At 45.6% G+C, this 25,399-nt stretch overlaps 1 protein-coding gene across 5 annotated transcripts in view; it reads left to right on the forward strand.

Annotated features, from left to right (window-relative positions):
• JAK2 (Janus kinase 2) overlaps nucleotides 1-25,399 on the forward strand; it is a 327,031-nt gene that overhangs the window by 199,721 nt on the left and 101,911 nt on the right. For all 5 annotated transcript variants that reach the window (XM_044272134.1, XM_044272099.1, XM_044272108.1 and 2 more), the window contains exon 4: nucleotides 19,819-19,936. In XM_044272134.1, coding sequence (XP_044128069.1) covers nucleotides 19,819-19,936 — 118 coding nt within the window. The remainder of the gene's footprint in view (nucleotides 1-19,818; nucleotides 19,937-25,399) is intronic.

Raw genomic sequence — 25,399 nt, forward strand, 5'->3', positions numbered from 1 at the left:
TAACAAAAGTAGGTATGCTACATTTATATTCCTTCCAGCATATATAGGTAATATCCAGGTAACAAAGAACGACGTTTCAACCAATCTGACCTTCCTCAAGTCTTATCTCTATCTAAGGGGTTATCCGAGAGTATAAAATACCCCCCATATGCTGAGCCCCCCCACACTGAATATACTTACCCGGCTCCCCGCTCCCTGTGCCTCACCTGGTCCCTGCACCGCCACTACAGCTTCTCCCCGTGCGCAGATGAAAACATCCAGTGTCGGGGGGCAGCCAATGGCAGGCTGGGTAAGTATATTCAGTGTGGGGGCGCGGCTTATGGGAGGGCAGTTTATACTCTTAGATAACCCCTTTAAGATAATGAGAAAACAACTATTAATACAGAAACGCTCAGTTAGGGCTCCTGCACATGAATGTATCCGTTTTTGCAGTCTGCAAATCTACAATACCGGCTTAGAGCCTCCTGCCATGCCATCGCAAAACGGACAGGAATAGGACATGTTTTATTTTATTTTTGGCGGGGAGGAGATGGATGGGATGCGGATCCAAACTCCAGCCATGTGCACGAGCCCTTATACAGAAGTATGCTCCTGCTTATTAATAGACACCATGTTCCATGTCACTAATGACCTGCAGAATGTATGTATAAGTGAAGCATGAGGCTCTCAGAATGTATCCACTGCGACTGATAAAGTACAATACTTCCTGAGAGCTCACATAGAAAAATAGCAGTGAGTATAATAAAGCAAAGAAAGTGCAAAATCATAAATGTAAATGCACTGGAAATGCTACACATTCAGTTCCAAATTAAAACAATATTAAAGGGGCTTTGCCATCTCAGACAATGGGGGCATATCGCTCGGATATGCCCCCATTGTCTGATAGGTGCGGGTCCCACCTCTGGGACCCGCACCTACAATGAGAACAGAGCGGGGAAATGAACGGAGGGCGCACTGCGCATGCGCAGCTAGGTTTGTTTCGGGTATCGAATTTTCGATACCCATTCGATACTTTTGTCCGGTATCGACCTCGATACCGTGATTTGAAATTTTTTGATACTAGGATGCGCTACTGCGCAGTCTAGTGTCACAGAGCATGGAGCACACTGCTATCAGTGGGTGCCATGTTCCCTCAGAAGCACAGGTGAGAAGGAGTCACTCTCTCCCTCTCCCCTGTGCTGCTGCCACCAATGAAGAGAGAGAGAGAGGGGCGGAGGAGGGGAAGGGCGCACTGCACCACCAATGAACGTTAACGTTTAATACAAATACAGGAGCCTGGGTGCAGAATCGCATAGCAGTCGCCCAGCCTCTATGAAAGAAAGCTGTGATCTGCGGCAGTTAACCCCGGGGGTTAGCTGCCACTGATCGCAGCTTCCTGTCATAGAGGCTGGGTGACGGCTATGTGATTCTGCTGCCCGCACCCAGCCTCCTGTATTAAACCTCAATTATCATTGATAGCGCAGTGCGCCCTCCCTCCTCCCCAGTATTAAATCATTGTTGGCGCAGTACGCGCCCCCTTCCCCTTCCCTTTCATTGGTGGCAGTGGCAGCTTCTGATTTGGGCCCTAGCAGTGTAATCCTGGGTCTCTGATCGGTTACCATGGCAGCCAGGACGTTGCTGAAGCCCTAGCTGCCATGGTAATCTCCCTGCTGCTGTGTGTACGATGCACAGGGCAGCAGGGGGAGTGTGAGGTCCTATTCACCCTAAAAGAGCTCTATTAGGGTAAATAGGACAAGGGATGAAAAGTTACCAGGTTCTAGCCCCTAAGGTGGGAAATGGTTATTAAAAATAAAGTAAAAAATAAACCACAAAAATATTAAGTATAAATCACCCCCTTTCCCAGTTTTACATATAAAATATATAAACAATAAATAAATAAACATATTACATGTCACCACATCCAAAAAGTCCAAACTATTAAAATGTGGTGAACGCGTAACAGAAAATAAATAAATAAAAACTGCGCGATTCACCTTTTTTTTTCTCCTTTTCTTGTCGCCTTGTCCCCCCCCCCAAAAAAATAGGATGGGACTGTTTGATTATGGGCCGGACGTTCCAAAAAAATGTGGAACGCACACGGCTTTTTTTTTTGTTTTTATTTTTTCCCATGGTATCGAGTATCGCAATACTTTTTTATGGTATCGAAACCGAATAAAAATTTACAGGATGAAATGTTCGGAGGACTTTGCGTTAAAAAAAACCACGTTTTTCCAATAAACGAGAATATACGTGAGATGGTTCTCGACGAGTGGTCTAATCCCGAGAAACGCTTGGGGGTGCCTTAGTCCTTTAAAAATCGCCTTCTATTTGATCCTAACGAGTGAAAAATATTTAATGAGATACCTAAGATCGATGTTCAGGTCGCAAAAGTAAATAAGAAGACAGCTTTACCCTTTGAGCAGGGCCGGTTCTAGGTGAAATGGGGCCCTGGGGCGAAAAACAATAAGGGGGCCCCCCCCATGACACTTGATGATTTTTACAGAAGAAACTGTATATTTTGGGGCACAGTGTAGAGGTATACTGTATATTGTGTGGCACAGTGTAGAGGTATACTGTATATTGTGTGGCACAGTGTAGAGGTATACTGTATATTGTGGGGCACAGTGTAGCGGTATACTGTATATTGTGGGGCACAGTGTAGCGGTATACTGTATATTGTGGGGCACAGTGTAGAGGTATACTGTATATTGTGGGGCACAGTGTAGAGGTATACTGTATATTGTGTGGCACAGTGTAGTGGTATACTGTATATTTTGGGGCACAGTGTAGAGGTATACTGTATATTGTGTGGCACAGTGTAGAGGTATACTGTATATTGTGTGGCACAGTGTAGAGGTATACTGTATATTGTGTGGCACAGTGTAGAGGTATACTGTATATTGTGGGGCACAGTGTAGAGGTATACTGTATATTGTGGGGCACAGTGTAGAGGTGTACTGTATATTGTGGGGCACAGTGTAGAGGTATACTGTATATTGTGGGGCACAGTGTAGAGGTGTACTGTATATTGTGGGGCACAGTGTAGAGGTATACTGTATATTGTGGGGCACAGTGTAGAGGTATACTGTATATTTTGGGGCACAGTGTAGAGGTATACTGTATATTGTGTGGCACAGTGTAGTGGTATACTGTATATTGTGTGGCACAGTGTAGCGGTATACTGTATATTGTGTGGCACAGTGTAGAGGTATATTGTAAGAAGTCCCCCCATAGATGTCCCCCAATAATGTGCCAGTGAAATGTGCCCTCATAGATGCCCCTTAATCATGTGCCAGTAGCCTCAGCCCCCCATTAACATGTGCCAGTAGCCATAGGCGCCCCCCTATCATGTGCCAGTACTATTAGCCCCCTTAGGGGCTGGAACCCTTGTCCTATTCACCGTTAGGCCCCTTTCACAGTGCACCCCCCCCCCCCCAGTATAATGAACATTGAGTGCCCTCCCAGTATAATAAACATTGAGTGCGCCCCCCCCCAGTATAATAAACATTGAGTGCGCCCCCACCAGTATAATAAACATTGAGTGCGCCCCCCCAGTATAATAAACATTGAGTGCGCCCCAGTATAATAAACATTGAGTGCGCCCCCCAGTATAATAAACATTGAGTGTGCCCCCCCCCAGTATAATAAACATTGAGTGCCCCCCCAGTATAATAAACATTGAGTGCCCCCCCAGTATAATAAACATTGAGTGCCCCCCCAGTATAATAAACATTGAGTGCCCCCCAGTATAATAAACATTGAGTGCGCCCCCCAGTATAATAAACATTGAGTGCGCCCCCCCCAGTATAATAAACATTGAGTGCGCCCCCCCAGTATAATAAACATTGAGTGCGCCCCCCAGTATAATAAACATTGAGTGCGCCCCCCCCAGTATAATAAACATTGAGTGCGCACCCCCCCCCAGTATAATAAACATTGAGTGCCCCCCCCCCAGTATAATAAACATTGAGTGCCCCCCAGTATAATAAACATTGAGTGCCCCCCCAGTATAATAAACATTGAGTGCCCCCCCAGTATAATAAACATTGAGTGCCCCCCAGTATAATAAACATTGAGTGCGCCCCCCAGTATAATAAACATTGAGTGCCCCCCCAGTATAATAAACATTGAGTGCCCCCCCAGTATAATAAACATTGAGTGCGCCCCCCCCCCAGTATAATAAACATTGAGTGCGCCCCCCCCCAGTATAATAAACATTGAGTGCCCCCCCCAGTATAATAAACATTGAGTGCGCCCCCCCAGTATAATAAACATTGAGTGTGCCCCCCCCAGTATAATAAACATTGAGTGCCCCCCCAGTATAATAAACATTGAGTGCCCCCCCAGTATAATAAACATTGAGTGCCCCCCCAGTATAATAAACATTGAGTGCCCCCCCAGTATAATAAACATTGAGTGCCCCCCCCAGTATAATGAACATTGAGTGCGCCCCCCAGTATAATAAACATTGAGTGCCCCCCCAGTATAATAAACATTGAGTGCCCCCCCAGTATAATAAACATTGAGTGCCCCCCCAGTATAATAAACATTGAGTGCCCCCCCAGTATAATAAACATTGAGTGCGCCCCCAGTATAATAAACATTGAGTGCCCCCCCCAGTATAATAAACATTGAGTGCGCCCCCCCAGTATAATAAACATTGAGTGTGCCCCCCCCAGTATAATAAACATTGAGTGCCCCCCCAGTATAATAAACATTGAGTGCCCCCCCCAGTATAATAAACATTGAGTGCCCCCCCAGTATAATAAACATTGAGTGCCCCCCCCAGTATAATAAACATTGAGTGCCCCCCCAGTATAATAAACATTGAGTGCGCCCCCCCAGTATAATAAACATTGAGTGCCCCCCAGTATAATAAACATTGAGTGTCCCCCCCAGTATAATAAACATTGAGTGCCCCCCCCAGTATAATAAACATTGAGTGCCCCCCCCAGTATAATAAACATTGAGTGCCCCCCCCAGTATAATAAACATTGAGTGCCCCCCAGTATAATAAACATTGAGTGCCCCCCAGTATAATAAACATTGAGTGCCCCCCCAGTATAATAAACATTGAGTGCCCCCCCAGTATAATAAACATTGAGTGCCCCCCAGTATAATAAACATTGAGTGCCCCCCAGTATAATAAACATTGAGTGCCCCCCAGTATAATAAACATTGAGTGCCCCCCAGTATAATAAACATTGAGTGCCCCCCCAGTATAATAAACATTGAGTGCCCCCCCAGTATAATAAACATTGAGTGCCCCCCCAGTATAATAAACATTGAGTGCCCCCCCAGTATAATAAACATTGAGTGCCCCCCCAGTATAATAAACATTGAGTGCCCCCCCCAGTATAATAAACATTGAGTGCCCCCCCCCCCCCCAGTATAATATACATTGGTGGCACAGTGGGCAGTGCCAATGAGGGTTAAAAAAATAAATAAAAAATTAACTCACCTCCACCAATTGATCGTGCAGCTGCTGGTCTCCTGTTCTTTCTTTAGGACCTGTCAAAGGACCTGTGGTGACATCACTGTGGTCATCACATGGTACATCATATGATCCATCATATGATCCATCACCATGGTAATGGACCATGTGATTAGCTCAGTGACGTCACCACAGGTCCTGAAGCAAGAACAGGAGACCGGCAGCTGCGCGATCAATTGGTGGAGGTGAGTTAATTTTTTATTTATTTTTTTAACCCTCATTGGCACTGCCCACTGCACCACTAATGTTTATTATACTGGGGGGGGGGGGGGCCTCACTCAATGTTTATTATACTGGGGGGGGCCCACTCAATGTATATTATACTGGGGGGGGGGGGGCGCACTGCGCCACCAATGTTAATACAAATGCAGGAAGTGGGTGCCGGAGTGAAATAGCCGGCACCCGACCTCTATGATAGGGGGCTGCGATCAGCGGCAGTTAACCCCTAAGGTGCCGCTCCCTGTCATAGAAGTCGGGTGCCGGCTATTTGATTCCGGCACCCGACTCCTGTATTTGTATTACAGGTCAGTTTTCATCATTGGTGGCGCAGTGGCCACAGCCCCTCCCCTCCTCCTCCCATGTCTCTTCTTATTGGCGGAGGCGACAGCAGCAGCACGAGGGGAGGGAGAGAGCCCCCCCCGCCCCCGCCTCTATGGAAGCGCCAACGCTGTCCCTGCCTATAGTTAGTTGCGGGCCGGCGCGGGGGACCCCTAAGGACTTGGGGGCCCGGGGGCAATTGCCCCCCTTGCCTCTATGGAAGCGCCGGCCCTGCCTTTGAGGAAGCCTCCCAGTTACTCGACCCCATAGATAGGAAGGCGGACAGCTTATTGAAAAAAAACCTGGGAGGCCGCAATGTATAATCTAAAGTCCAATATTGCTGCTACCTCGGTGGCGAGGGCAATGAGTTTGTGGTTAAATGAATTGGAGGCTCATGTCCGAGACAAGACCCCTAGGGAGGAAATCTTAAATTCCCTCCCCCTGCTAAAGTCTGCCACTGCATTTATGGCAGACGCTTCGGCGGAATCTGTAAAATTCGCCGCCAAGGATGCCGGCCTATCCAATGCGGTCCGCAGGGCCTTGTGGATGAAGTGCTGGTCTCGGGATAAGACCTCAAAGTTGAAGTTGTGCTCCATCCCCTTCTCGAGGGAGTATGTCTTTGGCTCTGTGTTAGACCGCATTTTAGAAAAGGCGGCCTATAAAAAGAAGGGTTTCCCCAAAGAACAATCCTATAAAAGAAAATATCCCTTTCGTGCCTCCGCTAGTCAGGGTAGGCCCTACAGAGATAAAGGGAAGTCGGGTCGCTGGTGCTACACCAAAGGAGGCAAGGGAAGAGGTACTCCCCTCCCCTCCTCCCAGAATAAATCTAGTGACAGACAATGACGCCAGAGTCGGGGGGAGATTGAAGAATTTTGTAGCCCCGTGGGTATCCATCACCCTGAACCCTTGGGCCCGGGAGATCATAAGGTCCGGCTACCAAATAGAATTTTCTTCATCTCCCCCAAACTGTTTCATTGTCACCAGTCCTGGCTCGTCCTTGGTACACAAGAGAATCCTGCTAGGAGTCCAGAGTCTTCTAGAAATGGGCGTAGTAACCCAAGTCTCCCATTGTCTCAGCTAGGGCAGGGGGTTCTATAAAAAACCTCTTCTTAGTGCAAAAGAAGGGAGGCTCATTTCGCACCATCATAAACTTAAAAACCCTAAACAAATTCATAGTCTATCCGAAATTCAGGATGGAATCCCTAAAATCTCTGATACCGCTAATAGGAAGAAACGCTCTGATGTGTACAGTAGACCTAAGGGACGCTTACTATCACGTCCCGATCCATCCAAATTCCCAGAAATTTCTGAGATTCGCAATTCGAGATCGCAAAGGCTCAATCTTTTACTTCCAATTTACAGCTCTTCCCTTTTGGAATATCATCTTCTCCCAGAGTCTTCACGAAGCTCGTTGTCGAGATGGTGGCTTCCCTGAGGCACAGAGGCTTGGTGGTCGTACCGTACTTGGACGGCTTCCTCATAATTGGAGACTGCAAAAGTCAGCTCAAAGCGGATCTAGACACCTTCCTATCGTTCATACGGAATCTGGGTTGGTTAATAAACCTGCAAAAATTGAATCTTCACCCATCCAGTGCGATTCAGTTTCTGGGGGTCATTCTAGATTCCAGGTTTAACGTATATTCCTCCCATTGGACAAAATCAGGAACCTTCATTTATAGATCCAACAGTTTAAGAGCAGAAGGTCCTGCCCCATAAGAGAAGCCATGAGCCTTCTAGGTCTTCTCTCGTCTTGCATACCCTCGGTACCCTGGAGTCAGTCGCACTTCCGGACCCTCCAAGCCTGGATTCTGAAAGTCTGGAACAGGCAGCAGAGCTTGTTGAATCACAGGGTGTCCATCCCTCTATTAGTAAAGACCTCCCTAGACTGGCAGACGAACTCGAACAACCTCTCCTTGGGAGTTCCCTGGGAGAAAGCTCCTTACATTCAGATCCTAATGGACACAAGCGGAAAAGGATGGGGAGCGAAGGTGGGAGATCATTACTTTCAGGGTACCTGGCCGCCAACAACTCGTTCTCTATCCTCCAACTTCAGAGAGCTGAAGGCGGTTTGGGAGTCATTAAGGGCAGAGGAAGATCTCCTCCAGGGCCTACAAGTAAAAGTCATTTCCGACAACACGACTACAGTAGCATACCTTTTTCATCAAGGTGGAACAAAATCAGGGAAACTGATGTACATATCAGAAAAAAAATTCAATTAGGCAGAGTTCTATGTAAAATCCATCTCTGCGATTCACCTGAAGGGGGCTCTGAACATAAAGGCAGACTACCTCAGTCGGAAACTAATAGACCACATCGAATGGTCTCTGAATAGACAGATGGGGCACCACTCAAATAGATCTGTTCGCCTCAAGCAAAAATGCGAAGGTACCAACATTCTGGTTTATTATCGGCGGTGAAAATACGTAACTGGTAGTTGTGAGGAAAAAACACTATCACTGAAGCAAACTACCTAAAACATAACTTTTAATGTGTATATATACTAAAAAGTCTCAATGAGCCCCTCACATGGGGACTAAAATACATACAGACAGACAAACAGTAAGGGAGTTAGTCAGGACCAGATGATGTTTAACGGTGATGGACAGGGGGCAAGGCCATAGGGGTCCCTAGTATATCCCTAGGGTATCCCTGACCTATTCTCTGCCCAGAGATGCACCCAGATGGTAGGAGCACTCTGTCCCCGTGCCTAACCCATCTGTCCTTAAAGCACCCTTACAACAAATATGGACCCTTATGGATGCCTGGGTCATTCAATATAATCCAAAATATATATTGATTGTCTAAGTGAGTGGTCCTCGTATCAACGCGTTTCCCCTTTTGAATAAGGTTTGTCAGGAGACAACCAGTGAACAACCAAATCAAACGCTGCCCCTACACAGCGAGTACATATTGACAATCAAAAATAGAACACAAACTAAACCAAAATACTGGAGCACCCCCAAGACGGTACTCAGCTGTCAGACATAAAGGGAGTTTAACAACGATAATGCAGGTGAGGGAAAACAGTACTATATAGACTGAGCTTGCAAAGATAATGCATGTACCAATGTATACAAAGATAAACAGTACTATACTCATCCGATAGTGTGTATCCCTTCTGAACAGCGGACTGCGGCTTGGGGTGCTCCAGGGGGCACTAAAATGAGGCTCCAATTTGTAAACTGATGCCATTACTATTTAAACCCTAGAAAGGGGCTTCCATCCAATCAATCGGTCAGGAATGGGTCACCTGACCTCAGTATACCCAGCATGTATTAGGGTAAGAAACGACATAGGCTAGATAACTAGATAACTCCCACCATGAGGGGGGCAGTGTCAGATGTTAAAGCACCCTTTAAACATACTAGGCAGCCACTTCTGGCATGGATTGCTCCTCATCGATTCCAGGTGGAACGCACGCCGACATTCAAGATGGCCGTGCGTTCCACCAAGGACCAATCCAAGCCACCCGTGTTATAAAGGGTGGAACGCACGCCGAAATCCAAAATGGCAGTGCGTTCCACCATGCCAGAAATGGTCCAAACCGTCATCCGTCGGCGGCAGAGGCTGGATCATGTGAGCAACTGCGTTCCACTGCGGCGTCCCGTAGGTGTGGCTATGCGTTCCACCGGCAAGTCAGTATAAATATGGCTATCTTGGTCAAACAGCCAGGGATGTACAAAATGTATATATAAAGAGATACCAGTGCTTTAATGACTGACATAGCCAGGTTAATTAATGGAAATCCATAAATCCAAAAATACGGAGTGGCTACCCATACTCAGTCGTCAATCTCAACCTGAATGTGATGGATGGACTTTGGCGTACAAGTACCCCCTCCACCTGTGATTACTGATAGCAAGGGTGAGGAATTTATATTATTAGGATAGAATCATGATTTTAGGTACAAGTCGTATATGAAGTATAAATGAGCCACTCGGACGACAGATCGGAGAAATTGGGTGTGCTAGAGACAGCCAGAAATGGACAGGGACCGTACTAGTTAATACAGAACAGGGTTAATGGCATATCAGTAAATAATGCTGTGTGAAACTGATAAAGGAAAAATCTTTCATGTGTGGGCATACCTGATAAAGGAAAGCCCTAAGATAAAGATATTGACACTTCTTGTGTCGATAGCAATTTCTGTCATATAAGGACGAAAATGGATTGGGGATGACCCCCATAGACAGGAACGCCCGGTCAATTACAGAAAGCATGAGAACGTAAGTTGTTTGTTCAAACCCCCTGGTGACTGCGACCGGAGCCGCAAGATCCACTCAGTCTCTTTCTGGAGGATCCTGCGGTCCCAGTCGCTCCTCCTGGGGGAGGGTCTAATCAATTCCAGTGCAGAGAAATTGATAAGTCGGGGGTCCCCATTGTGGTGTTCCCACATATGATTGGCTAGAGGGGTATCCTTTTTGTTCTTAATATCGTTTATATGTTCAAGGATACGCCTCCGGAACTCCCTGAACGTTTTGCCCACGTAGTCTCTTGGACAAGTGCACTGGGCCAGGTAGACCACCCCCTTGCTCCGGCAGTTGATGAAATCACGGACGTCATAGATTTTACCCGTAACCGAGCAAGTATTATGCTTAGAATTTCTAATATTGCGACAGGCCAGGCAGGATCCACACCGAAAAGTAACCAGTGGCTTTCGATCAAGCCAGGTTCCTTTCGGTGCAGGTCCTGAATAATGGCTATGAACAAGCCGGTCGCGAAGACATCTACCACGTCTAAACGAAATACTTGGTCGGGAGGATAGTCTGTCTGACACGTCAGGGTCCATCAAGAGGATGGGCCAGTATTTACTGATAATATCCCTCACTTCCTGGCTCCTAGTATCAAAGGTCGAAATAATTCTAATGACCTCATCGTTTTCTCCTTTTGACTCTCTTGGGACCAAAAGAGTGTTGCGCTCACACGTGGACGCGTGTTGAAACGCCTCCCTAAGGACGTGCTGTGGGTAACCTCTCATTGTGAACCTCTTTTGTAATTTCCTGGATTCGTGGTGAAAACCTTCTTGGTCTGAACAATTCCTCTTCATATGTAAGTACTGGCCACGGGGTATACCCTTCTTTAAACTTGATGGGTGATGGCTATCCCAGTGCAGTAGACTGTTAGTGGCAGTGGCCTTCCTGAAGGTGGAGGTGACAAGACCGCCTCCAGTTTTAGTGACTCTGACATCAAGGAACGTTAGGGAGTCTGGATGATATTCCGAAGTGAAAGAGAGCCCCAGTTCATTGATGTTTAGAGCCCTAACAAATAAATCAAATTCATACCAACATTCTGCTCCCTAAGTCCACGGGACAATCCTTGGGCGTTGGATGCGTTCACGATACAGTGGAATTGGAACCTTTGCTACACATTTCCTCCACTGCCTTGAATTCCCCAAATAATCCAGAAGCTCAGCCGAGAAGATACAACTCTGATCCTAATAGCCCCTTACTGGCCGAAGAGAAGTTGGTTTCCTTCTCTAAAAAAAACTCTCGGTAGAAAGCCCGTGGCCTCTTCCATCCAGGAGGGATCTCCTTCATCAGGGACCAATCCTACACCACAACCCGAACGTCCTAAAATTGACAGCCTGGATCCTGAGGTCCAGATGCTGAAATCTCTCCGATCGAGTAATATCTATCTGAAGGCGAGTAGAAAGAAGGTCACCTATTCTATCTACTTAAAAATTTGGAAAAGGTTTTGTTCCTGGCTCTGGAGTCCAGTCCCTAATTCTGAACCTCCTAATATTCAAAAAATCTTAGAGTTTCTCCAGCAAGGTCTTGAACTAGGTCTTAGACCTTCCACTCTTAAAGTACAGATCTCAGCCCTGGCTTGCTTCTTCGACTGAGACCTAGCTAACCACCACTGGGTTAGAAGATTCATGAAAGCTGCCTCACGCCTCTGTCCTTCTCTAAAGTCTCGTATCCTTACTTAGGACCTAAATGTTGTACTCACAGGCCTGACACTCGTCCCTTTCGAGCCTATACTCGATTGTTCTATTAAACACCTATCTCTAAAGACCGTTTTCCTTATAGCTTTTACATCCGCAAGGAGGCTAGGCGAGATACAAGCCTTGTCCATACGGAAACCATATCTCCGTATTACTGATGATAGAATCATACTCAGATTAGACTCAGGTTTTCTCCCTAAAATCGTATCCGATTTCCATCGTAACCAGGACATAATCTTACCTTCCTTCTGTAACAATTCCTCTAACCGTAAAGAATCCACCTTTCATTCCCTAGATGTTAGGCGTTCAGTTTTAAGGTATCTCGAGGTTACGAAAAATTTCCGGAAATCCGATAACCTTTTAGTCCTTTTCTCAGGTAAGAGTAAAGGTTTGAAATCCTACAGGGCCTCTCTGGCTCGATGGATTAGGGACACCATCTCCCTTTATGTGATCCAGGGCCTTCCCTGCCCCTCCAACCTAAAAGCCTATTCGACTAGAGCCATGTCTTCTTCCCAGGCTGAAAGGGCCGGGGCTTCTTTGTGGGCCGTCGTAGTGATTTTGTGGAAACTGAATTACCGGTAAGTCTAATTCCGGCTTTTTGCGGGGCCACGGAACAGCTATCTGCCTCTTTTGCTGCCCGTTGAAGTGAATGGGTCCGCACCTGAGCCTCTAAAATTACGTCTCTGATGCGGAACCAAACCACTGTCGTGTAAATGAGCTCTTAGTCTGTGGAAAGAAACATGGAATATATATATATATACACATATATGTTTTACTAATGAAATGGTAAAAAGGTTAAGGAATGTAATGAGCCAAATACTAGGACAGTAAATGTGATGCTACATATACACATGCATCCTAATTACAAGAAAGTCTGTTCACATTCTCTCTTTAACCCTAGTGGATCCAAAATTATTCTTGCTTCTTCTGCTAGTGTGGAGAATGTAAAGTATAATGCAGGGAGTTACGATAAGCCATCAGTGTTTGATGGATGGTTCCCCCCGCTTATCCTAAGAACAAAGTGACCCCTCAGTGTTTATCCAGCCACATCAGTTAATCCATGCACAAGGTTGTACCTGATGCTGCAGATTAGCCACGATTACTTGAACCAAGCAGATTGTGATGGTAATTGGCCTGTGTAAATGGCCCTTAAGCGCATGAGTGGTTTTAAAGGGGTTATTACACAAAAAGCAAGTATGATCACTGTGGGGTCCCTTAACTGGATTTCCACCAGTCACTAGAGTGGGGTCTCAAACTGCGTTCTCTTCCTGATTGTTGGACCACTTTGTAGCATGTTGCATGACCACAGTGACAAGTGATCAATGCAAATATATGTGCTGACCACCTGGACATATACAGTCAACAAGAGGTTGACAAGGGTTTAAGATGCAGATGACATGACAAAGTTTTATCTCTGAAAGCGCTTAGTATAAGCTGTTACACTGGCGGCCCATTTCCACTGCTGTCTAGCTTACCTGGTCGGGCACGGGTGCCGCTCCACCCACCATTTATCTTTGTAATTCCAGCACTCTGGCAGCAGGCCAGAGTGTCCTGTGTGTATTAGGACTTGTATTATTTGAACCTCAATCTGCTACACTGTAAGGGCTGTTTCACACGAGCGAGTCCATTGCGGGAATCGCGCTCCGTTTGGGAGTGTGATCCTCTGCTCTGGACTTGCAGGAGTGCACGGCATTATCATGATTTATAATGCTATGTGTATCTGCTTGACCTTATTTCTACAGAATCATACTGACAGCTTTATGTCACTATGATTCTGTGGAAAAAAGGCCATGCAGAGACACATAGCATTATAAATCATGATAATGCCGTGCACTCCTGCAAGTCCAAAGTGGAGGCTCACACTTACACACGGAACGTGATTCATGTGAAACAGCCCTAAGGATCAATCTTCCCCACACTCTGTGAGCTGCTGCATGGCTGTGTCCAATTGCTAATCAGCTGTTTTTATATATATATATATATATATATATATATATATATATATATATATATATATACCTGGTTGTTTCCTTCAGTGATTACCTTAGCGATAGTTCTCTACAGGTCCTGTGGTCATCTTGACCGTGTAAAAGAGCCATATCTGTTTGTTTGCCTTTGTACCGATTTTTGCCTATCTCTTGGAGTTTGATGCTCTACTGCCTGACTTGACCTGTGTCTGTTCACTGTGTTGACCCTGATCCGCCTTCCCTGACCTCTGGATTGTATTTGCACATATTCTGCCTGCCCTGACCTCTGCATGTTTCCTGACTACAACTATAGCCTGATTCCTTGGTGTTCCGCACCAGTGTCTCTGGCTTCTTTGGCCGTCAACTACACAGAGACCAATGCAAGAGCTCACGGCCTGGTGGTTCCCCCGTAGCGATGACCAGATCAATGTATTGGGGTTACAGGGGACTGCCAGGACAATGCCCTCATGATAGTCCACACCCACTGTCTGTTACACGTACACTGATAAACAATATACACAGTTTGGAAACTGAAAACAGCAAGAATAAAAGATGTATATCATTGTTCTGTCTTTGACGTGCAGAACACTGATATTCAGGGTATTTCTGGTGGTTTTGAAATTGAGAAAAAAATCTGCCCTTAGAGGAAGTTGAACTTTGCAGTCACCTTCCTTTTTAAAATTTCATAACACCTCTAGCTATTAAGTGTTACCCCACCCAGAAATGTGGTTTTATGTGAGTAAATGAAAATATTTCCTCTTTACTTCTGTTACAATGTTTGTTTTTATCACGATTCTAATGTCACAGATTAGGACCATCTAAAAATTGAATAATAACTATATTCTTTAGTAAATACTTGTATTTTTCATGAGTTTACCATTCTGAAGCATCTTTTCTCTGTGTTTTGCCTTTCCTCTTTTTATTCCTCTTAGGGTACTTTCACACTAGCGGTTTTCTTTTCCGGCACGGAGTTCAGTCGTAGGGGCTCTATACCGGAAAATAACTTTTTAATCCCCATGCATTCTGAATGGCGAGAAATCCATTCAGGATGTCTTCAGTTCAGTTTTTCTTCAAACAGCTCTGAAAGTTTGCAAATATTATTTTTCTAGCCAATAAAGGTATTACCGTTATAATGCTTTTGTCCATCAAATCGGTGCCACGCTATTTTTGCTGTACGTCTGTGGAGTGGGGAAAGAAATACATAGGCGCACCGCGTTACGCATTCTCAGTGACCAGTTTACAAGCTGAACATTGAGGATGTGTTCATAACTGGGTATCATATTTAGTTTATGAATGTGAGAGCTGTGCTGAGAATAAAGGAACCTTGTTCAGACTTGTTAGTAGAGGGGTCAGCTGGATCCAGTGAGCGGCACAGAACAAGCGCTTCTCTACCAGGTCTCCTGTGCTAATGTGTACCAATGCAAGTCAGGAATGTCGGCCTCTCTTCCCTCCTGCACCTACAGAACCAGCTCTAGTTTTCTTTCATGAAACTCTTAAAGGGAGTCTGTCACCACATTTTAGCATGTTAGACCGTTAAAAAAGGGTTATGTGATCCACCCAGAACATAAAAACGGTACCTTTGTTGTAGAAAACTGACTTTTCTTTTTGCCGAAAATGAACTTATAAGATTATGTTCTGAGCCCTCTCAAGTGCCCAGGGCGGTCTCTCAATCCTCAGAGCCCCAGGCAGCACCTCCAAAACGGCTCATAACCCCGCCCTCCGTGCGCCTCAGCCCGCCCGTTTACTCCCCTCCCCTGTCCTTTTCCACTGTGGCTGTGTGGTCCAAATCGTAGCGGGCGCATGCGCAATGCGATGCCCGCTCCTGGCAGGGCATCGCAATACCTACTGCGCATGCGCCCGCTACGATTTGGACCGCACAGCAGCAGTGGAAAAGGACAGGGGAGGGGAGTAAACGGGCGGGCAGAGGCGCACGGAGGGCGGGGTTATGAGCCGTTTAGGAGGTGCTGCCTGGTGCTCCGAGGATTGAGAGACCGCCCTGGGCACTTGAGAGGGCTCAGAACATAATCTTATAAGTTCATTTTCGGCAAAAAGAAAAGTCAGTTTTCTACAACAAAGGTACCGTTTTTATGTTCTGGGTGGATCACATAACCCTATTTTAACGGTCTAACATGCTAAAATGTGGTGACAGACTCCCTTTAATAAGGATCTTTAGTCCACAATGAAGTTGCTACATTGCTTATATTGTTTGTTTCGAAGGAAAACTCTGTTTTCCGGATTTGGCAGCAAATTTTTAACTGCATATTGCTGAACACAAGTAATGCATAATTGTCCAAATCATATGCTTCTTTACCTCCTATGTGTCCAGTGTCCCCAGCGACATGTACTTCAAGCTGTATGATCTTCTATGTTTCTGATGTAGTGCACCTAAACAAATGCAGAATTTTGAAACAATGTAGAAAAAGTGACTATTAAGGATTTTTTGGCCATAAGTAAATATATTCGGAACGTGTTTTATTTTTTTGGGCTACTTTCACACTGGCGTTTCTGGGTCCGCTTGTGAGATCCGTTTCAGAACTTTCACAAGCGGCCCAAAACGGATCAGTTCAGCCCCAATGCATTCTGAATGGATAAGGATCCGTTCAGAATGCACCAGTTTGCCTCCGATCAGTCTCCATTCCGCTCTGGAGGCGGACACCAAAACGCATGTTCTCTCTGGAGGCGAGACAGACTCAACCAAAAGTCTATAGGCCCGTCTCGTGCCGCGAGGAGAGAGAGCGCCTTTGTTCTAGAGATCAGTGAGGGTCTCAGAGATCGACCCCACCAATCTAAACTTTTGTTGTCTGTACAACATATTAAAAGCTTACTGAAGGTTCAGTGCCACTTTAAAGGCTATGTATCACTTCAGCAAACTGCTCTTATCATGTAGACAAAGTTAGAACAATGCACTGTGATTGTCCATAATGCCTCCTTTGTTGGCTTTGTTCCATCGTATTATGCACTGCTCATTATGGCCACCACTGCAGCGCAGACATGAGGTGGCCGGACGGGAGCTGCTGTGCATGTGGCTTTTGCTCGCTATAGCCTGCTATAGCGTGCAAGCATGGCCGCTACTGCTGGATTGCACATGTCAGAAAGGGCTTAAAAAGGGTTTCATCAGTACCTGATCTTTGGGTTTCTAACACCCAGGACACCCGCCGATCTGCTGTTATAGAAGGCACAGGCGCTCCTGTGAGCGCCTCTGCTTTCTCGTAGCTTACCAAGCACAGCGCTGTACATTTTATAGTAGCTGTGCTTGGTATCACAGCTCGGCCTCATTCACTTTAATGGGGCTGGCTGCACCTAGGCCATGTGACTGATGAATGTGTTGTCACTGGCCTAAGAAAAGTTGTGAGAAGGCCGTGGCACTCACAGGAGTATTGGCACCTTCTCAAACAGCTGATTGATGGTGGTCCCTTGGTGTTTAACCCGACAATCAAATATTGGAGAAAAGTCTCGGAGAACCCCCATTTTCATTCCTCCCCCCCTGTCTTAAAAGTGTCTATACCTTTTTTACTTTTCTGTTCACACAGCCTTATGAAGGCTTATTTATTTTTTTATGACACCATTAATTTACCATATCTTGTATTGAAAAATTATTTGTGGGGTGAAATGGAAAAAAAAAAATATTACACCATTGTGTTTTATTTTTTTTATTTTATAGCATTCACTGTGTGCTAAAAATGACATGAGAACCATATTCTGTATGTCAGGATGATTGCAACGATATGTGGGGCGTTAGCTCTTCTCCGGGAGTCATTATCACAGGTTACTTCACCATACACGGATATCATATCCAACTCGTGCTTTATTTTACACACTCCAGCCAATACAGGTCATCATGAAGTTGCAGCTTCACCTAAACACATGTAACATCCACATAAAATAATAAACACTTGCCCGGCTAGGCTCTGACTAACACAGAGTTTCCTGACTCGCCTAAGTCACAGTTCACACCCTGTGAACCCATGCGGCTTTGTCAGCCAATGTCCCACAACCTCCTGGCTGTACAGAGCACAGTACGCCCACTGTCTCCAATTCAGTATTTCTTGTGGGGGATTGGAGCTCAGTAGTCTGCCTGACTATGGCCCTGCGACCCTACCAGGCGTCGCTTTGTCCCCCACCTCCAGGGTATCTCCCAGCCTTGTGGTCCCTCAGCCTAGCCCATCTGATAGCACCCAGACAGAGCCTCCAGGTCTCTGTCCACCAGACCAGTGTCTCTTGTGGGGGATTGGGGCTTAGTAGTCCGCCTGACTATAGCCCTGTGACCCTCCCAGGCGTTGCTTTGTCCCCCACCTCCAGGGTATCTCCCAGCCTTGTGGTCCCTCAGCCTAGCCCATCTGATAGCACCCAGACAGAGCCTCCAGGCCTCTGTCCACCAGACCAGTGTCTCTTGTGGGGGATTGGGGCTTAGTAGTCCGCCTGACTATAGCCCTGTGACCCTCCCAGGCGTTGCTTTGTCCCCCACCTCCAGGGTATCTCCCAGCCTTGTGGTCCCTCAGCCTAGCCCATCTGATAGCACATTGACAGAGCCTCCAGGCCTCTGTCCACAGGTGACACACTCCCCCCTTGCTGGCACCCTGGGAGGTGCTTTATGCCAGGCTGATTACATCCAGCTTGTCTCACCTGTGGTGGAACAGGGGTGTGGACTGCACTATCCACCCCTTCCTTGCCTCCAACCTGCGTGAGACCTGTCACTGTCTCACAGATTTATGTACCTTAAAGGGAACCTGTCACCGGGATTTTGTGTATAGAGCTGAGGACATGGGCTGCTAGATGACCGCTAGCACATCCGCAATATCCAGTCCCCATAGCTCTGTGTGCTTTTATTGTGTAAAAAAAAAAAATATTTGATACATATGCAAAGTATGTTTAAAAAAATGATGCCAACATAGAGTGGACATGTGGTAAATATTATTTCGTGAGGTATGACCATCTGTCCTAAAAGAAGTTAAATAAAAATTTAGAAAATTGCAATACATTGACCAAAATTTACCATTAACATAATATACATGTCATGAAAAAACAGTATCAAAATCGCTTGGATAAATAAAAGTATTACAAAGTTATTACCATGTAAAGTGAGTTAGATTTTAAAAATGCTATTTAGGCCTCATGCACATGAACATTTCTATCCTTGTCTGTTCCGTTTCTTTGCGGATCGTATACGGAACCATTCATTTCAATGGGTCCACCAAAAAAAATATGAAGTTACTCTGTGTATTCAGTTTCCATAGGTCCGTATTTCCGTTCCGCCCCAAAAAAAAAAATTTAACGTGTCCTATTCTTGTCTGCATTATGGACAAGTACTGTTCCGTTCCGCAAAATGCAGAAAGCACATGGACGTCATCCGTATTTTTTGTAGATCCGTTTTTTGCGGAACGCGAAATATATAATTTAGTGTGCATGAGCTCTTAGGCATATTTTCCAAAATGACTTCAGTGGGAAGAGGTTAAAGGGGACTTCTCCTGATAACTGATTGGAGCATATTTTCTTTAGAATTCTGTCCTACCTTTATTATGGAAAAAATCAGCCCAACCTTTTTTTTCTGCCTTACCTGGAAATGTATAAATTAATTGCCATCTGTGTGTTACAATTCCTCATGGTCAGTTGGGTGTCTCCCTGCACACTGACTGTGGCCAATGTCCAGATAAAAATTGGAATAAAAAAACGACCATCATTTTTACATGTGTAAAGTGGTGTTATTTTAGCTTCTCTCTGTAGGTCACCCATCAGCACATTTGGTACTACAAGATGGCAGGGTTGCATTTGTGATGACAAGTCCCTTTTAGTACAAATGCAGTATTCTACGTTTAGAAGATCCAAGATTAATCTGTGTGCATGAATTGATTGGTAGCCTTCGATTTGACCATGCCCAACTTGTTTTTTTAATCTTTCAGGTTTTATTTTCCACATTGGTATAGCAATGGGAGCAGCAGAGCGTTTCGTTATGGAGTTGCAAGAGGATCGGAAAGTCCAATTCTTGATGACTTTGTCATGTCTTACTTGTTTGCTCAGGTAAGCAGCTTCAATTGCCACAGAGATTGAACGTTTCTGTGAGTACATTTTTCCCTTATTTTTTTGCCTTTCACTGCCTTGTCTTTGTTGCTGCAGAAGCAATTTTGTTATCAGTTTTAAACAAGCATCCTTCTTAATAAACACCGCCAAACTAGTTTTGTGGACTGGAAGGATCATTGGCTAATTATAGATCCTAAATAGGGTTGACAGATGGTGTTTTCTGCTTTTGGGTATCATTGTTGTCTCTTGCTCTTGTTACTTGCATGTCAAGGATGAAGAAATTGGCTGTTGGCAATTTTTTTTAAATTGCCATCTTGCATCATAGGACATTGTTTTTGAGTGTCTGCTTCCTCAGGTGTATTAAGATATACTGTACAATGACCTGCTCAGAACAGCTAAGATGTGTCACATTTGTTTATTAGGGTTATGGTGACTCCTCAATTGATTTGGAGATCTTTTGTAAGAATAGATTTTTTTATAACCCTTTCCAGCTTCATGCAAGTCAACAATTCTTAATCGTAGGTCTTCTGAGAGCTCTTTTGTGCGAGGCATCATTCACATCAGGCAATGCTTCTTGTAAAAAGCAAACCCAGAACTAGTGTGTGTTTTTATAGGGCAGGGCAGCTGTAACCAACACCTCCAATCTCATCTCATTGATTGGACTCCAATTGTCTGACACCTCACTCCAATTAGGGCCTCATGCACACGACAGTTTTTTTTCACGGCCCGCAAAAACGGGGTCCGTGGGTCCGTGATCCGTGACCGTTTTTTCGTCCGTGGGTCTTCCTTGATTTTTGGAGGATCCACGGACATGAAAAAAAAGTCGTTTTGGCGTCCGCCTGGCCGTGCGGAGCCAAACGGATCCGTCCTGAATTACAATGCAAGTCAATGGGGACGGATCCGTTTGATGTTGACACAATATGGTGCCATTTCAAACGGATCCGTCCCCATTGACTTTCAATGTAAAGTCTGGAGTTCTTTTATACCATCGGATTGGAGTTTTCTCCAATCCGATGGTATATTTTAACTTGAAGCGTCCCCATCACCATGGGAACGCCTCTATGTTAGAATATACTGTCGGATATGAGCTACTTCGTGAACCTCAGATCCGACAGTATATTCTAACACAGAGGCGTTCCCATGGTGATGGGGACGCTTCAGGTTAGAATACACTACAAACTTTGTACAAGACTGCCCCCTGCTGCCTGGCAGCACCCGATCTCTTACTGGGGGATATGATAGCACAATTAACCCCTTTAGGTGCGGCACCTAAAGGGGTTAATTGTACTATCATATTCCCCTGTAGGAGATCAGGGCTGCCAGGCAGCAGGGGGCAGACCCCCCCCCCTCCCCAGTTTGAATATCGTTGGTGGCACAGTGTGCCAACCACCATCGCTCCCCCCCCCCTCCCTCTATAGCAGTAACATTGGTGGCAGTGTGCGGTCTCAACAGTAGAAGATTCATACTTACCGGCTTGCTGCTGCGATGTCTGTGTCCGGCCGGGAGCTCCTCCTACTGGTAAGTGAAAGGTCTGTGCGGCGCATTGCTAAAGAACTGTCACTTACCAGTAGGAGGAGCTCCCGGCCGTTCACAGACATCGCAGCAGCAAGCAGGTAAGTATGAATCTTCTACTGTTGAGACCGCACACTGCCACCAATGTTACTGCTATAGAGGGAGGGGGGGGGGGGGTGGGGGGGGGCGGTGGTGGTTGGCACACTGTGCCACCAACGATTTAATACAATAGAGGGAGGGAGGGGGGCCGATGGTGGTTGGCACACTGTGCCACCAACGATTTAATACAATAGAGGGAGGGAGGGGGGGGGGGCGATGGTGGTTGGCACACTGTGCCACCAACGATATTCAAACTGGGGAGGGGGGGGGTCTGCCCCCTGCTGCCTGGCAGCCCTGATCTCTTACAGGGGAATATGAAGGGGTTAATTGTGCTATCATATCCCCCTGTAAGAGATCGGGTGCTGCCAGGCAGCAGGGGGCAGTCTTGTACAAAGTTTGCAGTGTATTCTAACTAGAAGCGTCCCCATCACCATGGGAACGCTTCTGTGTTAGAATATACTGTCGGAAATGAGTTTTCACGAAGTGAAAACTTAGATCAGAAAAAGCTTTTATGCAGACGGATCTTCGGATCCGTCTGTATGAAAGCAACCTACGGTCACGGATCACGGACACGGATGCCAATCTTGTGTGCATCCGTGTTCTTTCACGGACCCATTGACTTGAATGGGTCCGTGAACCGTTGTCCGTCAAAAAAATAGGACAGGTCATATTTTTTTGACGGACAGGATACACGGATCACGGCCTCGGCTGCAAAACGGTGCATTTTCCGATTTTTCCACGGACCCATTGAAAGTCAATGGGTCCGCGAAAAAAAACGGAAAACGGCACAACGGCCACGGATGCACACAACGGTCGTGTGCATGAGGCCTAGCTCTTGGAGTTGTCATTAGTCTAGGGGTTCACATACTTTTTCCATCTGCACTGTGAATGTTTACATGGTGTGTTCAATAAAAACATGGTAACATTTAATTCTTTGTGTGTCATTAGTTTAAGAAGACTGTGATTGTCTATTGTTGTGACTTAGATGAAGATCAGATCACATTTTATGACCAAATTGTGCAGAAATCCATATCATTCCAAAGGGTTCACATACTTTTTCTTGCAACTTTATGTGTTGTTTTTTTTTTCTTTTCAAATTAGACGACATTCTGAGATTTATTTTAAACGAATGGAAAGGAGAAATAGCTCATTTTCCCATAGCAATTAGTCAGACTTCAGCTCTCAGGTTTTAGAGGTATTTTAGAATATTAATGGGGTTATCCCATGACTAATATAAAAAATGATTACCAGATCATATAGGACACGATAATCTCTTTCTAACAAAGCTAGAACCAGCCCTGTACCTCACATGGATCCATAGATTTCCTCTTTCATTGCTCCAATTGTTCTGCTACCTTTATTTCAGATTGGCAGCTCAGGAGGAGTGCCTTTTCTGCTGGAGCTTAGGAGGCGTGTCTCCTTTCTGCTTTAGCTCAGGAGGCGTGTCTTTTCTGCTGGAGCTTAGGAGGCGTGTCTCCTTTCTGCTTTAGCTCAGGAGCCGTGTCTTTTCTGCTGTAGATCAGGAGGTGTGTATTTTCTGCTGTAGCTCCCTCATGCTTCATTCTGCTCAGTACATAGTATGGTAACTGTTTCTGCTCTGCTGAGCAGTTCCTATCTGGGCTTGGTCTGGTATTCCTTGGGAACTTGGGTGAATTTGTTACCGTCTGCATGTGGCTTCAGCCAGAGAACATTTGCAGGTGATCTTAGCATTACTTCTGGCGATGGTTCAGGAGTCTATTGTCACTTCAGGTCCACAGTACCCATGAAGCAGCTTCTTGCATCACTTCCACCATGATATGCAGGTCCTGGATTAGGGAGGACTTCCTAAGAAGTCTGGGCACCTCTCTGAAGGGAGCATAAAGTGGTTATGAATTTGGTGGTGAGTAAGGGTACTTTCACACTTGCGTTGTTTGATTCCGGCAGGCAGTTCCGTTGCCTGAACTGACTGCCTGATCAGGCAAACTGTATGCAAACGGATGTCATTTTTTCTGACTGATCAAGCATTTTTTAGACTGATCAGGATCCCGATCAGTCTGAAAAATGCCTGATCAGTCTGAAAAATGCATTGCAATACCGGATCCGTTTTTCCGGTGTCATCAGGCAAAACGGATCTTTTTTTTTTTTTTAAGGTCTGCGCATGCGACTGAACTGAAGACATCCTGATGCAAACTGAACGGATTACTCTCCGTTCAGAATGCATGGGGATATGCCTGATCAGTTCTTTTCCGGTATAGAGCCCCTAGGACGGAACTCAATGCCGGAAAAGAAAAACGCAAGTGTGAAAGTACCCACTTGTCTTTAATTGCTCCAGAGTGTGCATCGTCTGAAGCAGAGGAATCAGCTTGCACAACCCATCATAGCCTCCTATGATGGGATAATCATTTTCTTGATTTGATGTATCTATTCTTTTCCATTAATGTTAATGGTGTTAGGCTACTTTCACACTAGCGTTTCTCTTTTTCAGTATTGAGATCCGGCAGAGGATCTCAATACTGGAGAAAACCGCTTCAGTTTTGTCCCCATTCATTGTCAATGGGGACAAAACGGAACTGAACAGAATGGAGTGCTCCAAAATGCTTTCCATTCCACAAACTGTGGTTTTAATTCCGTCATGGGATGCAGAGCAAAACGGATCCGACATGACACAGTAGAAAACGGATCCGTTCCCTATTGACTTTCAATGGAGTTCATGACTGTTCCGTCTTGGCTATGATAATACAACCAGATCCGTTGCGCCGGAACTGTCTTCCAGATCCGGAAATCTGTGTGCAAACAGATAGCATTTGTAGACTGATCCGTCTAACAAATGCATTGAAACACCGGATCCGTCTCTCTGGTGTCATCCGGAAAAACGGAACTGGTATTTATTTATTTACTTTTTGCATGCGCAGACCTGAAAACTGAATCCTTTTTGCCGGAACACTTAGCAAGTGTTCCTGAATTTTGGACGGAGACAATACTGCATAATGCTTCGGTTTTTTACTCAGCCAAATACCGTAAGAATGCTTGAGCTGAAGAATCCTGATGCATACTGAATGGATTGCTCTCCATTCAGAATGCATTAGGATAAAACTGCTGAGTTTTTTTTCTGGTATTGAGCCCCTAGGTCGGAACTCAATACCGGAAAAGAATAACGCTAGTGTGAAAGTACCCTAGCGGAAGTGTTTTCGCTGATCCCTCACAGATCAGGCAAAAACGCAAGTGTGAAAGTAGCCTTAAAACTGCTAATACGGCTATTACTAAAATCAAGAATAAGTAGTGTGCTGTGAGAAACATTGCCTACTGCATATGCTACACCTGTATGTCAGTAGTGTCTGGAGAAGATTGGAGCTGAGGAGTCTCAATTTGGTAAACTACTACTACTTTCACACTAGTGTTTTAGTTTTCCGGTATTAAGGTCCATCATAGGGTCTCAATACCGGAAAAAAACGCTTCAGTTTTGTCCCCATTCATTGTCAATAGGGACAAAACGTAACTGAACAGAGCGGAATGCTCCAAAATGCATTCCGTTCCGTTTGGTTGCATTCTGATCCTGTCATGGGATGCGGAGCAAGACAGATCCGTCATGACCCATAATGCAAGTCAATTGGGACGGATCCGTTTAAGGGCTCATTCACGCGGCCGTAGTGCTCCCGTGGCCGTATTGCAATACATGGGGCACCGGCCGTGTGCATTCCGCATCACAGATGCATTGCGGAACGGAACTGAAGCACAGAACGGAACCCCACGGAAGCAGTACGGAGTACTTCTGTGGGGTTCCGTTCTATGCTTCCATTGCGCAAAAACATATTACTTATTCTATCTTTTTGAGGAACAGACGGATCGCGGACCCATTCAAGTGAATGGGTCCGC

This window comes from Bufo gargarizans, chromosome 1 (assembly GCF_014858855.1).
Source record: "Bufo gargarizans isolate SCDJY-AF-19 chromosome 1, ASM1485885v1, whole genome shotgun sequence".
Lineage (NCBI taxonomy): Eukaryota > Metazoa > Chordata > Amphibia > Anura > Bufonidae > Bufo > Bufo gargarizans.